General features: G+C 35.6%; 1 protein-coding gene across 4 annotated transcripts in view; it reads left to right on the forward strand.

Annotated features, from left to right (window-relative positions):
• Positions 1-20,189, forward strand: part of HACE1 (HECT domain and ankyrin repeat containing E3 ubiquitin protein ligase 1) — a 94,531-nt gene that overhangs the window by 47,906 nt on the left and 26,436 nt on the right. For all 4 annotated transcript variants that reach the window (XM_027089657.1, XM_027089650.1, XM_027089644.1 and 1 more), the window contains 6 exons: positions 5,270-5,604; positions 10,524-10,592; positions 10,830-10,917; positions 16,965-17,076; positions 17,168-17,265; positions 17,448-17,535. In XM_027089657.1, the coding sequence (XP_026945458.1) occupies positions 5,270-5,604; positions 10,524-10,592; positions 10,830-10,917; positions 16,965-17,076; positions 17,168-17,265; positions 17,448-17,535 (790 nt within the window). The remainder of the gene's footprint in view (positions 1-5,269; positions 5,605-10,523; positions 10,593-10,829; positions 10,918-16,964; positions 17,077-17,167; positions 17,266-17,447; positions 17,536-20,189) is intronic.

Consider the following 20,189-nt stretch of genomic DNA (forward strand, 5'->3'; position numbering starts at 1 on the left):
TAATAAATGTACATGACTATAATGGCTATTGTTAATGCTTTTTTATGGCATTATATTTTCAGATAACTCAGATTTTGGACAAATGTGTAATAATTGTTTTCATGTTATTTTTTTAAAGGTAATTTATCTGGAGAGCTTTTCATAGTATAAAATTAGCTTTTGGGTTCATGAAAAATTATATTTCTTTAAACAGTCTTTTGGGTATAAATATAGGTTGTCTGTCCAAAAGGTGATATAAATGTTTTTACGTGCCACATCCTCAAAAATGAGTTGTGATTGACAGCTTTACTTATCTATAAAATTTGAAGTTATATAAAGTTAAATTAATGATGTATGCTAAATGATTCTAGTCTTACATGGCAAGTTTTTGGCAGACACAAATAAATGGTTAGCAAGCATTTTGACACTAGTCAATTCTTTAATACCTGGAATAGGTATGATAACCTTTTAGAATAGGTATGTATCAGTTTCTGTGCATCTCGTCTGCTTCAGGCTCTTTTTTCTTTACATTGGTGCAGGAGTGTTCAGCCACATGTGTGCATGCTTCTCCCTCCCCCCACAGTTGTGCGCGCGAGTGTGTGTGTGTGTGTGTGTGTATGTGTCTTTCTTCCTTCTTTTTTTTTCCCCTATTGTGCCATCTCCTGGAAGAAGGAAGTTATGCATCTTCTTGTAATTCAGATTTTAGCTTTTCAACGTACCACTTCCTTTAATACTAGTTAGAAGTGATAGCTTCCTGTCTTTGTAAAATTTGAATTTGAATTATTGATCCTCTGTTTTGTTAGTGCTGTTTTAAGTGAGTTTCACTGCTCAAACATTCATATTACAGGAAGTTGTTCTTAATGTGTTCTAATATGACTCATGCAGTTTGTTACTGAAACTTCTCCTGATTGATTTTTCTACTTGTCCTTCTACTCATCTGTAATGATGAATGAAAATCAAACCAGGTATAGATATGGTCACTATTGACAAATTGAGTATATATTATATTTATTATTGTCTTATTTTTTGTTAAAATTTCAATTTGCCACCTGTTGCTAATGATATCAGAAAATACTTATGTGCTAAGTAACCTCTTTATAGGCGTTTAGTGCTTGATTTAAATGTTATTTTTCTATCTAGACCGTCAGTACAGATAAAACAGAGTAGAAAAGGATATTATTGCTTTTCTTTTAGCTTTTCTTTTATGGAATCCAGACTCTTTGTTTTCATTGTTATATATCAATGATATATATAATATATAAAGTTCTTTCCTTCTCTTTTATTTCATTTGTTAGTATCTTTATTTCTCTTTTTAAGGTTTTTTTTTTTCCCTGTATCATTTTTTTTCCCTGTATCATTGACAACTGCCTTTGTCTCTGAGCACTTATTTTCTCTTAAATTTTGACCTTTCACTTTGGTAAAACATTTTTGTTACAAACGCAGCCAGTTTTTTAAAACATTAACAAGTGTTACTCTTAAGGAACTGATTAATCTCTAAAATTAGATAAATTTTATGAATTAAATGTGGACTCTTTGGCGGATGGCAAAATGATCTGCCCTCCCACTTACATGGATAAAAATAGAAACTACACTGTCATCCATGTATTTAAGGTCTTTTCATTTTGGGATGATTGAAGTTGTAAAAATCTGAACCATCTGGTGAGTTAACTGCAATTTTAGATTGGAAATACCATTTTAATTTTTACCACATTTTGTCTATGATAGCAATTGATCCCTACTTTCTATTTTATTAACTAGTTACTATGTCACTTTATTGTTGGGGTTAGCTAATGGGTTTTCCATTAAGAATGAGTGGGTTTATAGGCCATGTGTTTGTAGTAGGTTTGTTTAACATCCTGTTATTAGTTTCCTGATTTATCTTAGAAGTCCTTTAAGTTAATCTTAACACTTAGCCCTTCTTTCAGTGTTAAGAGATTTTTATCTAGAGCCTTGTGAACTTTGGAACATCTGAAGGAGAAAGTAGTTCTGGTTATAGAAGTAGGGTGAGCGTGGGGAAGAGAGTTTAGGCTTCTTGAATCTTGATATGCTCCTTTTTTGTGAGTAGTAAGCTGCGACTATTAACGGTTTCATAGAATTATAATTGGAAGCCAAGAAAGATTGAGAAACTTTTAACTTTAAGGTCTTATCTTTTGGATCGTGGCATTTGACATTATCGAGTTGAGAACAGTCCGATTAACAGAATTTCAAGATGCTATTAATAAGTTTGTTAGTAATGCTTTCCTGTCAAATTTGTATCTCATTTGACACATGGATCTTGAGATTTTTTAAATTGTCCAACAAGTTTGGGATTATATATTATAGCTTTGACTTGTTAACTTGAAATGTTTTTGAAAATCATGTATGCTTGTCAAATCGTTGTTATAGGTAGAATATAATTCTGTGGTGAAGATCACTCAATAATATGAAATGAAGTAATACTTCCATAGTGCCAAGAAGCCTAATATTTTCCATAGTCATTGACTCATTTTTCTGTAACAGTTAATATGTATGGTACTTTGTATTGATGTTTTTTATCATTATTATGTATGAGTATGAAAAAGCCTCATAGACATGGTTTGCAATTGTTAATTTTTAAAATTTAACCCTTTCTGTCTGTGACTGCTACTACAGTTAGAAATTAAAGTTATTTTCACAGTATTCTTTTTGTTATTGAGGAATGAATTTTCTGAACAAGTCTTCAAAGGGACAACTCCCTAGGTAAAAATGCTTTAAGGTTGGGATTTAGTTTTAGTGCATGTGTGAATGAATAAATAAACAGTGGGGAAAAGAGAAAACTAAAGAAAAGCCCAAGATGATTTACTACTTCTTTTTTTCCCTCATTCTCTTTTAATTCTTTGCTGTGCTACTCTATTGAAAACTCTTTCTAGCTTTTCTCGGTATCTTTATTGTCACTATCATTTTTACACAGATCTGGCTGTTTTTGGATATTATTTCTGGAATGATTCAGAATTCACCTTTAATTTTTGCAGGTTGTCAGTATTTGAGAATAGGATGATCGTAGTTCAGGCTCAGCACTCTCATCCACGTGAGGAGCAGGTATCACTTCCAGCCTTTAGCCTTCATCTCTATGTAGTGTGGGGATTTTCTGGGTTTTAGTCCTTCTCACTTAGAGGCCAGTTATTCCTTTTTCCTTTTGTTTCAAGCAGTTTTTCATCACCACCTGTTCTTTCTTTTTTGGAAGTTCATTTTTTGATGAAAGCTAAATAGTTTTGCTGACATAAGAAGTTCTTTTCATCTTTTATAGCAGGGTTTAATGTTTTTCTCATGAAGAGAGACTATAGACCCAAACTTGGATCATGATTAAAATTAAGACATTTTCAGTGAAGGTACCATGTCAGTGTTGATGGCAGCTGGTGCTTCTTGCCCTTCTTTTAAGCAGTTCAGGGACCCTTTAAGAAGTTAGGCATCCAACTGCTGTGACTAACCATGGAAAAGCCGTCTTTGTGCAGGAGAAGGGTGCTCATTTCAACCTCAGAAAGGGTTTCTCAGAAACCCTTTGCTTACCTCACTTTGCTTACCTGTTTACCTAGGCTGTACTAACTAAATATTTGTTGAATGAGTAAACTGGTTTTTTGTTGATGGTGGTAGGGTTTTTTCCTTCTTGCTTTTTGGTTTAATTTTTAAGTGAAGACTTAGGGGTGATTTAATTGTTTGCAAATTCAATAAGTAGATTATTCTCAAATAGAGAGTGTTCTGGAAATCTGAAGAAAGGCTGACGATAACAGCAGGGGGATTTATTAGATAATAATTGTAAAGAATTGCTTGGCAGAACAGGTTATTTAAACATTTCCTAAAGTTCCAAATATGGTTGTATAATCTCTTTACATAGTGGTCTTTAAAAGTAAGATTATTTCTTTTAGTTGAAATATTTAGGGTGGGTTTTTCAGAAGCATGTGGTCTAGTTTGTAGTGTTCTGTGATCATATAAGAATCAAAAAGTAAGATTAACTTTTTATTCATTTGTAGAAAGACAATTTATCACTGTCAATAGGAATATTTAGAATAGTGTAGGAATGGAAGACATTAAACCACTATCCCCCCTGCTCCCCTGTGCCTTCACTGTTCATCTTTATTTGGGATTAAAAAATGTTCTAACAGGTCTTTCTTCCCCCCAGCTTTACTGAGCTGTAACTGTTATATAGGGTTGAGTAACTTTAAGGTATACAGTGTGATGATTTGATACAAGTATATTTTGCAAAATGTTTAGTACAGTAAGGTTAGGTAACACATCCTTCACCTCACATAATTACCACTTTGTTGCTGTTGCTGTGGTGAGAACATTAAAGCTTTATTCTCATAGCACCTTTCAAGTGTACAATACCGTATTGATAACTATAGTGACAATGCTGTACATTAGATCCCCAGTAGCATGTCTTTTAATAGTAGTTGGGCATTTGTATTTCTCCTTGTGTTAAAAATTACTGTTCACTAGAGATGATACATAAATTTCATTTTTCTCTAGTACTTAGTCCTGTTATAGCATTTGTGATCACATAGTATTTTAAAGATAAAATTTCATTTGCTGTTAATTTACAAAAGACATTTCATTATTCTCAAAAGGAATATTTAAAATAGTATAGAATTAAGAAACTGTTTACTCCTATGTGTTCCTTTTTTATTAAGCTGTTGATCTTTACTTTGAATTATGGATTTGCTAGCCAATATTTGATAGTTTCTAGTTATTAGAGATGGATTCGTGTGTGGTTGGGTATGCCTGTATATGTATATGTGTGTGTGTGTGTGTATGTGTGGATGTAAATATCACATCATATTTTAAAGTTTCTCATCATAAATTTTCAAAATCTCAGAGATTCCATGTAAAGAAGAGTGCAGTAAACTAAGTTTATTAAGCTCTTTATGAATTCTCATTTTTTTAATTGAAAAACAACATAATTAAAAATAGTTGACACATTAATACAGTAAAGGTTAGGGGGATTGTATTCATAAAAGTAATGTATGGTTTAAAACTAAATATTTGAAAAATTTTAAAAGAAATATTGCTTATGCATTTTTTGGTTAGAGTTTAATTTTCCTTTTTTTATTCTAAGGAATAAATAAGTGCAAATTAAGTTTTTGCTATAAATGAAGAAATTGTCATTTATATGAGGTTTATGTTTTTGTTACTTACCTTTAGGCATTGCTGACACATAAACTTGGGAAAATAAAAGTATCTAGAGTAAATATTCTCTTCTATAATATTTGTCTGAGTGGGTTTTTTATCCTGCAGTTTAAGAATGATGTTTTAAAAAAACACTTTCTTTTTTTCTTAGCCTCTTGAATTGCTTTGGCACTCATTAGATGAATGGCTAGTTTTAATAGCTACAGAATTAATGAAAAACAAAAAGGACTCAACGGATATCACTTCTATTTTACTGAAACAAAAAGGCCAAGATCAAGATGGTACTTCCATTCCTGCATTTGAACCTCCAGGACCTGGGAGCTATGAAAATCTATCCACTGGCACAGGGGAATCTAAACCAGATGCTCTTGGAGGGAAACAGGAAGCCAGTGCAGACTGCCAGGATGTTATTTCTATGACAGCTAACCGGCTAAGTGCTGTCATTCAAGCTTTTTACATGTGCTGTTCTTGTCAGATGCCTCCAGGGTAAGAAGGTTTCTGCTTGTTTTGTGTGCTGATCTCTGCCTATCAATAACCAATGTTGTGGCTGGAGCAGCCCTTGTGGTTCTTATTATGATTGCAAGACACCCTTCAGCAATAACCATCAGGAAACTTTGAAAAAAAAAAAAAAGGTTTATTACTTACAGGACGTGGAAATTACATGACACACCTGGGGCCACACAGCAAGGTTGCCAGTAGAAAGAAAGCTCGAGGGCCTGGGGTTCTCTTTTTATTGGAGTTGAAGGTAGAGGCCTAGGGTTTTGAAAGCTCACTCTTTATTGGTGAATTTAAAACATGAGAGTGGGAATTTGAAGCATGAGAAGAGAAAACACAAGTGGCTCAAATGGTCAGTTATTGAAATCAACCAAGATCTCTAAAACAAAGGAGCTTGGAGATGGAGGGGTGGGTCTTTATCTAGTTGTGGGCCTGGCATTATGTTTATTCGAGATAGCCATCTTTGAAGCGGATGCCTCTTTGAAGTGGATAAAGTGGAGGCAATCTGCTAGATTTTCCTGGTTTGCAGTCTGAATGTATCTGGTGATTTTTCTGAGTGGCCCATATAGCAACAGGCACAAAGATTGTCCATATATGAGCTGTTGTTGTTGTTTCTCTGAATTTTACATCAAGTTATTCTACTTTATATTGTATGGATTTGGAAAAGGAACAGTTTTAGTTCTCAGTGATTCCAAGTGAGAAGGGTGGGAGAAAAATTGGAAACATTAATTTGAAGAATTGTAGCTGGATATTGGAGGAAATGAAAATTCAGCGTCCAGTACAGTTTACAGGTAGAAAAAGAAAACCTCAAAGGCAGTTAACAGGACTAGAATCTGATATCCACAAGAGTGCTTCCTTATAGTATAATTTTTCAGTGTGGTACAAGACATGTTTAGTAAGAGAACCAAATTTATCATTAGTTCCTCTGTAATAGAAAGCCAAAAGTGGATAAACCTATGTTTAGTAATTAATGTTTCAATATCTTACCTTATTTGGAAATGACCTAGATATACAGTAAATTTTCCATCATTTAATTTAACTTAGCAAAACTCTGAAGTTTTTAAGTTACCAAAGAGATTTGGGAAACTCTTTTTAAGTAGACATAGCATGAAACATAGCTATTGCTGAAAAGTTCACCTAAACTTTACTCCACTTACATCTGTTTAAATCATTTGTTCTTAACAATTACGTCTAGATTATTCATGAAAGTCTCATTAGGCATTAGACAAAATTGGCCATCATCCCAAGCTATTTTTCTTGCTCACAAATTGTGTAACCTAGATAATATGAACTTATTTGAATTGTAAACCCAAGTAGAATAAAAGCTGCATGTCTGCATTATATCTAATGTTGATAAATCTGAGATATGCCTTTTTAAATTAAACCAGCAAGTTTAAACTACCTTTTATATACAGAAGATTATCCCAGATCACATGAACTTGAAAAACGTTAGGGTTAGTTTATTACTGAGTTTTAGGAATACTTAATTCATAGTATTTATTTTTAAGCCAATTAAATACAGCTCTTTTACAAATTAATTTTGTCAATACCATCCAGAGGTAGGAAAAAAAATCACTTGCATGTAACATACATCTGTATAGACATACATAAGCATGCAGCCAGACACAGAGACCCTATAGCTTCCATTCTAAAATTTTAGCTGTGGATCAGGTACAACAATATACAACTTACTAGTTTACAGACTACTTTTGAGTCCAAATTGTGTCTGGCAGATGGAACAAGTTAAGGTTACCTGCTCCAGCGGTTAAAGCTTTTTACAAATATTTGTGGAGAAGACTTTTAAGATTTGTATTTGTCTTTGACATGTTTTCTTAAGGAGGGTGTGGACTAGATTTGGGGTAAGAGGTTTTACAACAGTTTATATTTTAAAAGGCCTCTTTCCCTTTCTCTTTTTCCTTCAGGCTCAGGTGATTGTGGGCAGAGTTTTAGTTACCTCCTAGGGTATTTGTATTTCAAAAACATGGTAAGACTTACATCTTAAGGGACAGAGAAAGAATGTAAGTTTCCTCCTAGGATTTTTAGTGCCTTTTGGATGGTTTTGGCAGTCCCAATAAAATGTAGTAGGGCCAACCTGTAATTAGGGGGAGTGTCCTGTAAAAATAATTCCCTGGACTCAGGGTCAAATGGGGCTTCTCTAGGGTTGGAAATGAAGAGGAGGTCACTTGGGTCACTATGGTCATGGAAATGATAAATCCATTGGACCATGCCAGTTTTGCACAGCAGGAGATGGGCCTCATCGTAATGTTTTCCATTCACAGTGAGCCTTAGCAGTATGGAAGAGTCGGCATGGTGCCAGGCATTAAATATCCAAGTGAGGAGAGGAGGTGCCCTGTATGAGTATCTGTGGCTCTGGGTGCTTTTGCCTTCTCATATCCGTTTTTTTTCCCTCACTTAGAGGCCTTGCTAACCCTGTCAGCTTTTGCCTTGGTGGCAGGGATGCCTTGTGAGGCGTTTTTCTTAGTTCTGCCCCGTTCAGGGGAAAGCGGAAAGGGGCTCAGCATCTGTGATCTCTTGGAGGAAACAAGTTTGTAGTCCAGATGGATCTTTAACAAAGTTATGGATTTTAGGGTCTTTAGAGATACTGACCAGTTGATGCATTTTGGTGGTCGCAACAATTTAGAGCTCATTCTAAACAAACAAGAAAACCTGCAGTAGTCTGCTCCCTTCTCCTCTTCCTGTTGCATAAAATCTTTGAGAAGGGTTTGAATTTTGAATTAAGGAGTGGTTTTTGAACTCAGTTTCTACTTCTTGTTTTTTTCCTGTTACCTTAATCTTATGTGTTGTTACTGGAAAATTTTAGGTGACGTCACTGTTAGCCCCTTTGTAGGTGGCTGCTTTCCTTTCAAGGGTTCCCAAGAGAATACTCCAGGATTGTGGTCGGCCTCTATTAGCACCAGATACTCAGGCTCGTTGGGAAAAGCCCCCAGCCTTTTGGAATGTATTGGGTTGGCCAAAAAGTTCGTTCGGTTTTAAGTAAAAATAGAAGACACATATTTCATTTTCACCAAGAACGTTATTGAACAATGTATTCATTAACCGAACGAAGTTTTTGGCCAACCCGATAATATCAAATTCTTGGCATGTTAGTATGCATAGCATTGAATAATGCCCAGGTAGCGACCAAGGGGTTTTGCGTTTATCAAAGAGCTGGTGTACCTCCTCAGTGTTCTTAGGAAGCACTGGCGCTTCATTTTTCAGTAGCGTTATACCAGGGATTGGACCCAATATCCCACTGGGTTAGTGGACAAAGAGTGACAGTAGTGAGTGAAGTGGTGACACAGACCATGGGCCTCTGGTGTATTTTCCGTCAGGTGGTACCATTGGTTTCCACTGTGAGGCTGTTTTACTCTGCTGGGTTAGGACACTCAGTCTAGGCACAACATACTGACACTGTGGTTACAGACAGAGGTCTCCCCTCCTCACCTACGGAATCTTCTCGTGCCTTTAGCCCAGAGCCTTTCCTTGGGTTGCGGTGATAGCCTTGCTGTCCACTTCAGTTTCCTTAGCTCTCCTTGGCCTTGAGGCGAAGAGGATCCTCACACACATTAATAGTCATTCAAGGCCTTTATAATTAGTGGTCTCATTGTCTCATTAGACCATGTATGGCCTTGATCATACTGCTCTGAGGAGATTGTTGGCAGCTGTGACCTTTTGGGTTGGATGTCTCAGGCAACACATGACAGAGGCAGTACGCAAAAGCACGTTGCTGCAAGGCAGATCCCCAGCAAGTGGTGCTCCTTTCCCAGATGGTGTTACTTACCTGAGTTAGGTGGTGGTAAGCAAGCTGCAGCCAAAGGGCGTTCCTCTTGGTTCCCTGCAGGGCAGTCATGCAGTCCTGCTGAGTACGGCAGTTGTTCTGTGTGCCAGTCTCCACCTATCAATGACCAATGTCGTGGCCGGACTGGCCTTTGTGATTCTTCGTATGATTACAGGATGTCCTTCAGCAATAACCATTGGAAACTTAGGGGGAAAAAAGTTTTTTTACTTATAGGACCTGGAAATTACATGGCACACCTGGGGCCACACAGCCAGGTCATCATTAGGGAGTGGGGGGAGAGAGAGAAAGAGGGAAAGAGCACACACAAGCCTGGGGTCGAGGGCAGGGGACTAGGGTTTCGAGGGCTCACTATTGGTGAATTTAAACGTAAGAGTGGGAGTATAAAGCATGAGAAGAGAAAAAAACAAGTAGCCCAAATGGTCAGTTATCAAAATTAACCAAGATCTCTGAAACAGGAGACTCAGTGGGAGGCATCCTGGCTCTTTATCTAGTTGTGGGCCTGGCGTTGTGTTTATTCGAGATAGCCATCTTTGAAGTGGATACTTCGCCAGTCAAACCTTAAGTCAGGCACTTGCATTACTGAGTAGAGAAAACCCAGTTATCTGGGCTTACGCTACATGCTTATCATTTCCTTTTCTGATAGATGAAGAAAAGCTATAATTTTTTTTATAATTGCAGAAATAACAATACTTTGCTGTTTTTGGTTTTCTGATCTTTAGGATACTTATTGAACTGATCTGGAATTAGTACAGAATATTTGAGTTTTAAGCATCATTTATGTTATTAACATGTTGGATGGTGAATGTCACTTTCTATAGGATCATTTAACCATGTATTGGAAACATATAGACAGAGATGCTTAAAATTTCAAGGTTTTTAAAAAGTCACTTGTTTATATCATCTGTTAATGAAAAGTTATTATATATATATATATCTGAGTGTGTATATATATTTCATATTATAAATTGACTAGGCATGCCTCAGATTCCATAAAGACAATCCAAACCCCATTTTGTGTGTGTGTAGAAGCCAGTCCAATTCAACGCGTAGTCACATTTGCCATATCACCAACTTTGGTCTGTGTGTTCTGATTGTTTTTTACCCCCCACAGAATGACTTCACCCCGTTTCATTGAATTTGTCTGCAAACATGATGAAGTTTTAAAATGCTTTGTTAACAGGTAAAGCTTTCTTGGTTTCATGGATTACTATTGTAGCCTTTTCTTACAGTTTTTATCTCAACAGAAAAAATATTACTTCTGTTACTATTCAAAAAATGCTCAATGACAAGTACAAGTATAGTAGGTGTGGATTAATATGTATTTTTATTCTGTTTCAATATCTGTATATCTAAATTTGCATGTCACTTAATGCTGCTCATCCTTCCCATCCATGTAAACAATGTGTTTTTCTTTTAGGAATCCCAAGATTATATTTGACCACTTTCACTTCCTCCTTGAATGTCCTGAACTGATGTCAAGATTCATGCATATCATAAAAGCACAGGTAGTGCTTTTTTTGATCTTGTTTTTAGAATGTCTAATGAATACTGTTCAGCTAATTTGAATACTGTTCAGTAATTATTATACTTGAGACCACCTGCTGTAAGTGGAGTGACGTTACCTTATTCTTTATTTTAGTATATGGAGTTACATTAGTATGTAACTTTTGTACGAGGAGTAACTTTAAGAAATGTGCATTGAGTGCCTACTATGTGCAAAGACAACATGTTGCCACATTGCTGAAATGGAACACTAGTCCTATAAGGCTGATGGTCCTTGGGGATTTTATCCCCAAATACATTTGGGAAGTATAACACATGCCCTGTTGGAGATTGATAAAGCATATCAGCAGCTTGCTAAAGGCTTTGAGAAGCCCTTTGGTAAAAATAATAATTTAGCTTTGTTAGTTTTCCAAACTTAATTGACCTGAGAGCTTTCCCTGATGAGGGTTCATTCCATATATCTCATGTTTCATGAAACATGCTTGGGAAAAGCTTGTTTTGCTACTTAGCAGCTATGTGACTTTGGGCATATTTCTAACATCTTTGAGCCTTGGGTTCTTCATCTGTAAAACAGAGATAATGACACCAACCTCATAAAACCTCCATGGTGAATAATAAGTTTTAAATAGTGACTTGTATATATGTTCAATAAATGGTAGTTGTTTTGGAGATAGAAAGGATATGTTCTGTCTCCAAGGGGATCTTAATTCAGTCTAGCAGGGGAGATAATAAACGTACCCGTAAAATACAGTAATTACAGTATGACCTGATTCTTTAGGAGTTTAAGGGAGGAAGAGCTTGCTTTTAGCTGCTGTAGTCAAGGGAGATTTCAAAGAGGAGGTGGATTTTAATCTAAAAAACATGCAAAATTTTGAAAGGAGTAAATGGGGAAGATGAACATTCTAGCCAAGATATGGGTCAGGACATATAGATGGAAAAGTGTATTAAAATACAGTGGGTTAAAGCAGAAATTTTGTGTAGGTGAGGAATGAGATGTAATTCTGGGAAGGTAGATTAGGGTTATAATGTATGGAACATTGATCGCCAGATTGCAGACTCTCCATTTGCTAGGCTGTCAGGAGCCACTAATAATTTTAGGAGAATGACATGATCCTACAAAGTTTTAGGAAATAATTTGTCTGAAATGTAAGCTAGACTGGAGGTAATGGTTTGGTTAGTAGTCATAAGATAAAGGCTATAGATATTTTAAATTGTCTTCAGGGACACTGATCCTTTTAGAAATTAAAGAAAGCTAAGAACTAATCTTTATAAAATTATACACATATATATAGGTCTCCTTTGGCATCTGTTTAATAATGATGATGTAAAAGATAAGGTAGTAGTAATAACTTGCATTTATTTAATGCTAACTTTATGTCAGGTTCCATACATTTTTTCACATAGATTATTTTATTTTTGTAACAATCATGTGAGATAGGTACTCTTTTACTGAAGCCGGAGAGGTTAAGCAACTTGTTTAAGTCATTCAGCTACTAAGTGGGGAAACCAGAATTTAAAAGTCCATCTGGTTCTTAAGTTCATTTTCTTAATCTACACTAAATTACTCCATTCTAGGGTAAATGAGATTATAGGTGAAAGAAGCTTTAAGTTTTTGGAAGAGGTAGTTTGCTATATTCAATACTGTCTCTGCTTTTCACTTCATTTTCCCTCTTCCGTTCCTGCAAAAGCATCTGCATTAGCTATCCACCTTTTTGACCCACAGAGGGGGTTTTGTTGCCTGACCAGTGCGGGTGTCCACATGCATAGTGGTGGCCCAGTGAGGAGCTTGGACATGCTAAGGAGGGTGTTTGTGTAGAAGAGGAGCTCAGCACGGAGTATGTGAGTTGGCACGGTATATGGAGGATGTCCAGTGTGCAGGGTGGTGACAGTTGCTCAGAGTAATTTGACAAAGCTTGAGTGGAGTATAGGGTATCTATGCAGTGAATGGTCCGTGTCAGTGACAGAAGATTGATTATATATGAGGTGGGGCAGTTGATTGAATAAGTCAGTATAGTAAAGATAATGTGTCTCACTGTTGGAGAAAGTTAAAAAATGGAGGAAAACGATGAATCATGTACTATTGGATTGGAATTGGAGATATCACTGTGAACTTACAGTTTCCTATGTGGTTAGATAGATACAGCAAACCTGGCATCCATTTCTTGGTCTCTGAATACCATTCTCAATGAACGAGGGCCTGTTGGAGAAATGGCTAATTCAGAGGAAGTACAAGATGAGCCTGGATCATCTTATTGTGCCAGAAAGTTGTGTAGAGAATTATGAGGTTATGTCAAAACGGTTCAGAATCAACTTGAATGGATTCTACTGGCCAAATCTGGAACAATTTGAACATCAAAATAAATAATGATGGCAAAATATTGCAAATAAAGTCGGAACCTGTAAGTCTATAGTGAAAGAATTAATGAATAAATGGAAAGTTTGATGAAGGGTGGAATATTTTTATAGTCTCAAAGTAGCTCCTCTTAGAATACTAACTAATTACAAAGATTAAAAAGGAACTTTACAGTGGAGAAGCTTGGCAGTGATCACAGCAGCCATACCAGTGTGCCAGCTGATAGGATGCACTGAGAATACGGTGTCACTTCTTTGATATTCCTGTCAAAGATGCATACCCCGACTTTAATCATGAGAAATCATCAGACTAACTCTAACTGAGAGACATTCTACAATATAACTGACCTGCAATCTTTAAATGTAGGTCATGAAAATTAAGAAAACACTGAACAGCTGTGCCAGAATGAAAGCGGACAACTGAACGCAGTTCATGAGTCATTATGCTATACAGGACATTATATGGATCCCGGCAAAACTTGAAATGGGGTCTGAAGATTAGATATAGTAATATATCAGTGTCAGTTTCCTGATTTTGATGATTGTAAACTGCTTGTGTAGGAGAATTCTCTTGTTTGTAGGAAATACACACTGAAGTATTTAGGGGTAACTGGACATCATGTTAGCAATTTACTTTCACCTTAGGGGAAAAAAAACACCCCATTGTACTATTCATGTTAGCAGTTTACTTTCACCTTAGGGGAAAAAAAACCCCACCATTGTACTATACTAAGAAATTTTCTGTAACTTGGAGGCTATTAAAAAAAGTAAAAACAAAAACAGCTACCTCTGCTAAGGGATTGACTTCTTCTTCTGTTGGTGGTTTTCAGGTGACCTGCTAGTTAAAGGGAGAGACATTTTGTATTGCTGTACAAATACTATTAAGAAGAGCCTCTGTAATCAGTCCTGTTTTGTGAATTATTTTATGGAAATGCAGGTACTCAGAAAGTTTACATACAGAAATGTGGTCTTTGGCTTTGTAGGTATATGGATGTGTGTGTGGATGTTTTGATCTTAACAGATAACTTACTAGCTTTTGAAGGTAGCATTTTGTACCTTTTAATGTTACATTTGAATTACTTTTAAAAAATTGCCACTTGTATTTATTTTCAAATGGTCCACATTTTCTATATGAAGGATAGAATTTAATATTTAATATCTTATAATGGCAGATAAGTTTACTGTCATTTAAAATACTTATTCGCAATAATTTTTACGTTGTTGTGAGTGATAAGAACAACATCTATTAGCGTTCTGGGAGTTGAGTATTTGCACAAATTACTTAACCTCTTGGTGCTGCATTTTTCTCTTCTATGAAATGGAGATGATAAAAGTCCCTTTTTCTCAGAGTGTTGTGAGGATTAAATGTGAAAATGCATGTAAAGTGCTTAAAACAGTACCTGGCTTATAGATGCTTTAATAAACGTTAGTTAATTTATGATTATTATTATTTTGTTCTGTATTTGCATTATTTCATTTAATCCTCAGAATTAGCCCTTGAAGTGGTATTATTTTCCCCATTTTACCGGTAGGAAAACTAAAGTTCTGAGAGAACTTGTAATTCCCCTAAGATCACAAACCTAGTAGTGGCAGATCTAGGATTTCAAACCATGTTTATCAAACTTCAAAGCCCATATTTAAATACATTAATTCTGTGTAATATTTTTTCTCTCCTCTTTTACCTAAGTTTTAGGAATAATCAGCATTAAAATTTCAAGCACTTAACATTCTAGCCTGTTTACTAAAAATGAAATATTTTATTTATATGACCAGTAATGAATATAACAACAGCAGCGTTTTATTTAAAATGTGGAAAACTGCTAGAAGTATGGACAAAATTATACATTTAACTTTGGAGAAAGGAGCATTTACTCTTTTCTTATTGAAAGAACAGGCATTAAAAGGCAAAAATTAATCTTGCACCAGTTATTTTCATAAAAATATTTTTATTAAGAATTAATAAAAAGATGTTTAAGTCTTTTGAAGAAAACAAATGTTTAGTTTAGCTCAGATGAAGAAATTTACTGGTATCCTAAAAATTGCATGAGAGAGAACCTCTTTGTGGTGTTGGACATGAATCGTATTTATCTCTTGAAACTTTTGGCTTTTGTGGTATTGTACCACCCTGGTTCTCCTTTGACTTTTCTAGCTGTGTGTATCATTTGCTAATAAGCAAATTCTCAATCCTGACCTGTGATCATAAACTTCTCTGTTCTTGGTGTTTGTCCCTGTGTCTTTAATCTCTTGAACAAGGGACATTACCTTGTCTCCCATTTCAGCTTTGTTCATGACTCTCTTTCTCATGTCTCAGCTGCAGAACGTTCTAGTATTTATTTCTAAGCTCTTAGTAGTTATATCCTAAGTAACCTTAAATTCAGAACATATAAAACCTCATTCGTTGTCTTCCACCAGTGCCTTCTAGGAGTGGGGTAGGCGGTGGTGGTGCTGGGGTTCCCCCTCTAAGCTGTTTCTGATTTTAAGTTCTGCCCCTAGAGATCTTTTACTTTTCTTCTTTATTCAGAGGAGTAATGTCTTTCAGATTTACTTCATTGTTCTTCTTTCCTACCATGACCAGGACCGTATCAGTCTATACGTATTATTTCAACTGCTGCCTAGATGGCCTCCCTTTATCCTGGTAGTACTCTCATTTTAGTGAGTGCATTTACCATGCTATTCCTCTGGCCAAGTATCTTCAGTGGCCACTGTGTCTTTTACTTGATTCGAAGGATCCATAATTATGTCCTTGATTTACTTACAAAAACTTCCTTCTTTCAATATGTGTAGAGTTATGCCGGCGCCTTCACTGCATCTTCCGTGGAGTCACAGTTTCTCCTTCTGAGCCTTTTTCCTTGTCTCCCTTAGCCTGGTGTGCTTTCTTTTCCTCCTGCTTGAGCAAGACCTACCCAGGACCTCATGAAGCCTTTGTACTCCACTTATCCGCACAATCTCTGAATTCTTAGTGCACTGTGGTCTGTACTTCACTGTTTAGAACTTGATATCATTATGTGTTATATTGTTCCAATGTTATTCTCATCTCTTTAAGTGTATTAAACAGTTTTCAGCAATGAAATTTTTACATTTTACACATCCTAGGTACTCAATAATACTTTCTGATGAATAAAATTACAAATCACTTACAGTTTGCATATCTGGCAAAAGAACAAAAGGTAGAGACTTTATTTACTGTTCACGAGATCTTATTCTTCAGTTTTTAGGGTGGAGGAAGGGAAGAAAAAAGGATAACAAATTCCTTTCTAGTTGCTGCATATATTCAGAGGATGGAAATTACAATTAGCCATAAAGATTATTTTCATAGAAAATTAAATGAACATGCAACATAATTTTTCTGGATGTGGAAATTCATTCTTACAAGCCTTCTTGGGTTTAAAAGAAATTGAGAGTGTGTTCAATTGTATGTCTGATATTGAATTCTTTTTAATTTATCAAGTCTTTTCTGTTGATAATATAGGGAATAAAAAGAAATATGCTCTCTAGGTAGTCAAAGTGTTTCAGCTCAGATCTGCCTTTTTGTGAATAGTGGATGTAATGTCAGAACCTTATCTAGAACTACTTATTATAAATAAAGGTGTAAGAATGATTATTTGTAGAAAGGGCATTTAGCATGCTAGTTAAGTAAATCTGACAGTTAAGTGACTGAAATACTGCTAACATATTTCACTGTTATTTGTTGGGGTAGCCATTTAAAGATCGCTGTGAATGGTTCTATGAACATTTGCATTCAGGACAGCCAGATTCAGACATGGTGCACAGGCCAGTGAATGAAAATGATATCCTGCTAGTTCACAGAGGTATGTTTAACAAAGTGATGTGTGTGTGAGGCACAAAATACTAGTTATTGTAAATTTTAATATGTAAAATTAACCAATGCTACATATTTAGATTCTATTTTTAGGAGTAGCTGTGAAGTTGTGTCAAAAGCAAATTGTGCAAAGCTAAAGCAAGGAATTGCTGTACGGTTCCATGGGGAAGAAGGCATGGTGGGTACAAAAATAAGTGTTGTTAAGATCACTGTCTCTAAAAGATTGAAATGCCCTTCAGTGAAGTTTAATATTTAATTGATAATGGAAGAAATTTAATATAATTTTAATGTTGTTATTATTTAGAAAAAATTTTCACCATATATTTCTGTTGATACTTAATCTTATTTTCTTGAACTCAGGGTCAAGGTGTTGTGCGTGAGTGGTTTGATATTCTGTCTAATGAGATAGTCAATCCTGATTATGCATTGTTTACCCAGTCAGCTGATGGTAAGTTGTACAGTCTAGATGACTTTTTCTGTGAGTTGTCACATTTTCAGACTACTTCAGTGCATTTTATCCTTTGATTCCTATACTAGCCCTGTGAGCTAGGGTGGTTGGATATTCCCTTTTCATAGAAGAGGAAATTGAAATTCAGGGTTTTTGTTTATGTTAGCAGTTAATGAGCGGTAGGATCTTGAGTGGAACCTGACTCAGCCTAGCATTCTTTCCTCTGAACAGTTGGTTCTCAAATGCTTGTCTCAAGGACTAGTGCTGGCCTCAAGGAAGTTTTCATCAGTTCTTTGTATAAAATAAAACTAAATTTATTCAATTTAAGGATCGTCCTTTAGTCTACCTTTCTTGAGTTAAAATTTCCTTTTATAAAATCGTGCTAGTAGATGAACTTAAAAAAAATACAAGTCCGTGTTGGAAAAGTTAAAATTTGCTAACCCTATTTGAGTTTCCAACTCTTAAAAGTTATTGGTCATTAAAAACAAAGTCTAGAAATCATGGTGTGTTAAATCTTAACTTATAATCTGTTTGTTTATAGTAACTTTGTTTTTAGCCCTTTTAAAAGATTAAGACTTGGTAACTAAAAAGCTCTTATTTAACCATGTAATGCAAATAAAAACATCATTGAAATGATGTTTGCTACCTACTGAATTGTCATTTGATACGCTAAATGGCAATGGTTACCACCTCATTTGTATAAGATATACCTGAGAGTTCTTTAACTTAATAAAGACTTACATCCAAGTGAAGGTGGGATTTCAGTTTTTAAATGCTTTGTTCAGGGATTTCAGTTTTTAAATGCTTTGTTCAGTTGCTTTTATTTCCTGAAAAATTTTTCTTTCCCAATGTTTAAATTCTTCTATAAGGAGAGAGTGTCTTATTAATTGTAGTTTCCTATTGTATCCAACCAAACCAGCAGCAAATCTCCATTGAATAAGAAGGATGACTCTATGAGAGGCAAGCGGGGGTGGGCTGCAGTGATGCTAGAGAACTGCAGATGTTCACCTATGTGATGGGCTCCTCAGACACATTCAGTGTATTTGAAATTATTTAGGAATATGGGACTTCCTACTTTAATTCTGTAACCTTTGATTCTTTGCTCTGAGATGAACTTAGTGTCTTTGTGATTTTACGACAAGTATGATGAGGCCCTAGTTTTTTAGGCCTAATCTTTGCAGCAAGATTTAGCATTAAAACATTGTATTTTAGATTTATTTCTTTTCTTTATAGTCACTTATTCTGAGTTGTTTATTTAGTTTCATATCTGAAAAACAGATTTGGTGTGGAATCATTAGTTGAGGTGCTTATTCTGCAAATTTATGGCAGGTAATATGATGAAGCACATAGACCATAGTTTCTGATTCGTCCTTTTTGTAAGACATGTATGTCTTCTCTTTGGGGCTGTAATATTAATAAAATATAGATGAAATATTTTCATGTTCTTACGTTTAGTTGACAAGAAGAAAATTACATTCAGGGTTCCTAAATGTGGGGAATGTTTGGATAGACCTAATGTATGTAGTAATTTCTTTAAAACTTGCTTTCTAATTAAATTAAGATGCTTACTATAGAGCAATAGTAGTGTAGTAGAGTGGCTAAGAGTTTGGCCTTTGGCACATTCCACTGAATGTGCATCCTAGCTCTGTCCCTTTTTCTGCTATGATCTTGATCCAATAAATGTAGTATTTCTGGACCTTGATTTCCTTATTTGAATATGGTGATAACCTATGTTTTATAATATAGTGGGAAATCAGCTGTTGTGTAAAAATGGTTAGCCCAGTGCCTTGCACATAGAAATCAGAAATAAATATTAGATGCTATTATTGTTATTTTTTAAAAAATATTTTTAAAAATTAATTTTATTTATTCTTTTTTTTTTTTTGGCTGTGTTGGGTCTTCATTGCTGCATGTGGGCTTTCTGTAGTTGAGGCGAGCAGGGGCTACTCTTCATTGTGGTGCACAGGCTTCACACTGCGGTGGCTTCTCTTGTTTCAGAGCATGGGCTCTAGGTGCGTGGGCTTCAGTAGTTGTGGCACATGGGCTCAGTAGTTGTGGTTCGCGGGCTCTAAAGCACAGGCTCAGTACTTTTGGTGCACGGGCTTAGTTGCTCTGCGGCATGTGGGATCTTCCCGGACCACGGCTTGAACCACCAAGGAAGCCCGATGCTATTATTACTATTCTGTGAAAATGATATTTTCTTATTGAATAGGGTTTTTCTGAGATGATGAAATGTCACAGTTTTATTGGTTTTGAACTTAAAACATGACATAAACTTTATATTCTATCTTAATTCACTTTCGAGCTAAAAATTATTAATTTCCTGAAGACCTTTCCCCCCGTGTGTTTCCTTTTTTTCTTTTGACTTCTCTGTATCTATTCTTTTTAATAACCCAAATTTCCCAGAAAGTACTTAGAGAAGGAATTATACACAGACCTAGGGGAGGAAATAGGTAAAAGTATTTCTGATTATTCGCAGAATATTGTATTTTTGGAATAATGGTTATGTTTGTCTTTGAAGTCTTTCTTCATCTCACAAAACTTTGTTTTGACTTTTTTTTTTTTTGGCTGTGCTGGGTCTTCGTTGTGGCATGTGGGCTCTCTAGTTGTGGTGCGTGGGCTCCAGAGCTCGCGGGCTCAGTAGTTGCGGTGGG

The sequence above is a fragment of the Aethalodelphis obliquidens genome, unplaced genomic scaffold (assembly GCF_003676395.1).
Source record: "Aethalodelphis obliquidens isolate GAN/ISIS:26980383/991018 unplaced genomic scaffold, ASM367639v1 scaffold3, whole genome shotgun sequence".
Taxonomy (NCBI): Eukaryota; Metazoa; Chordata; class Mammalia; order Artiodactyla; family Delphinidae; genus Aethalodelphis; species Aethalodelphis obliquidens.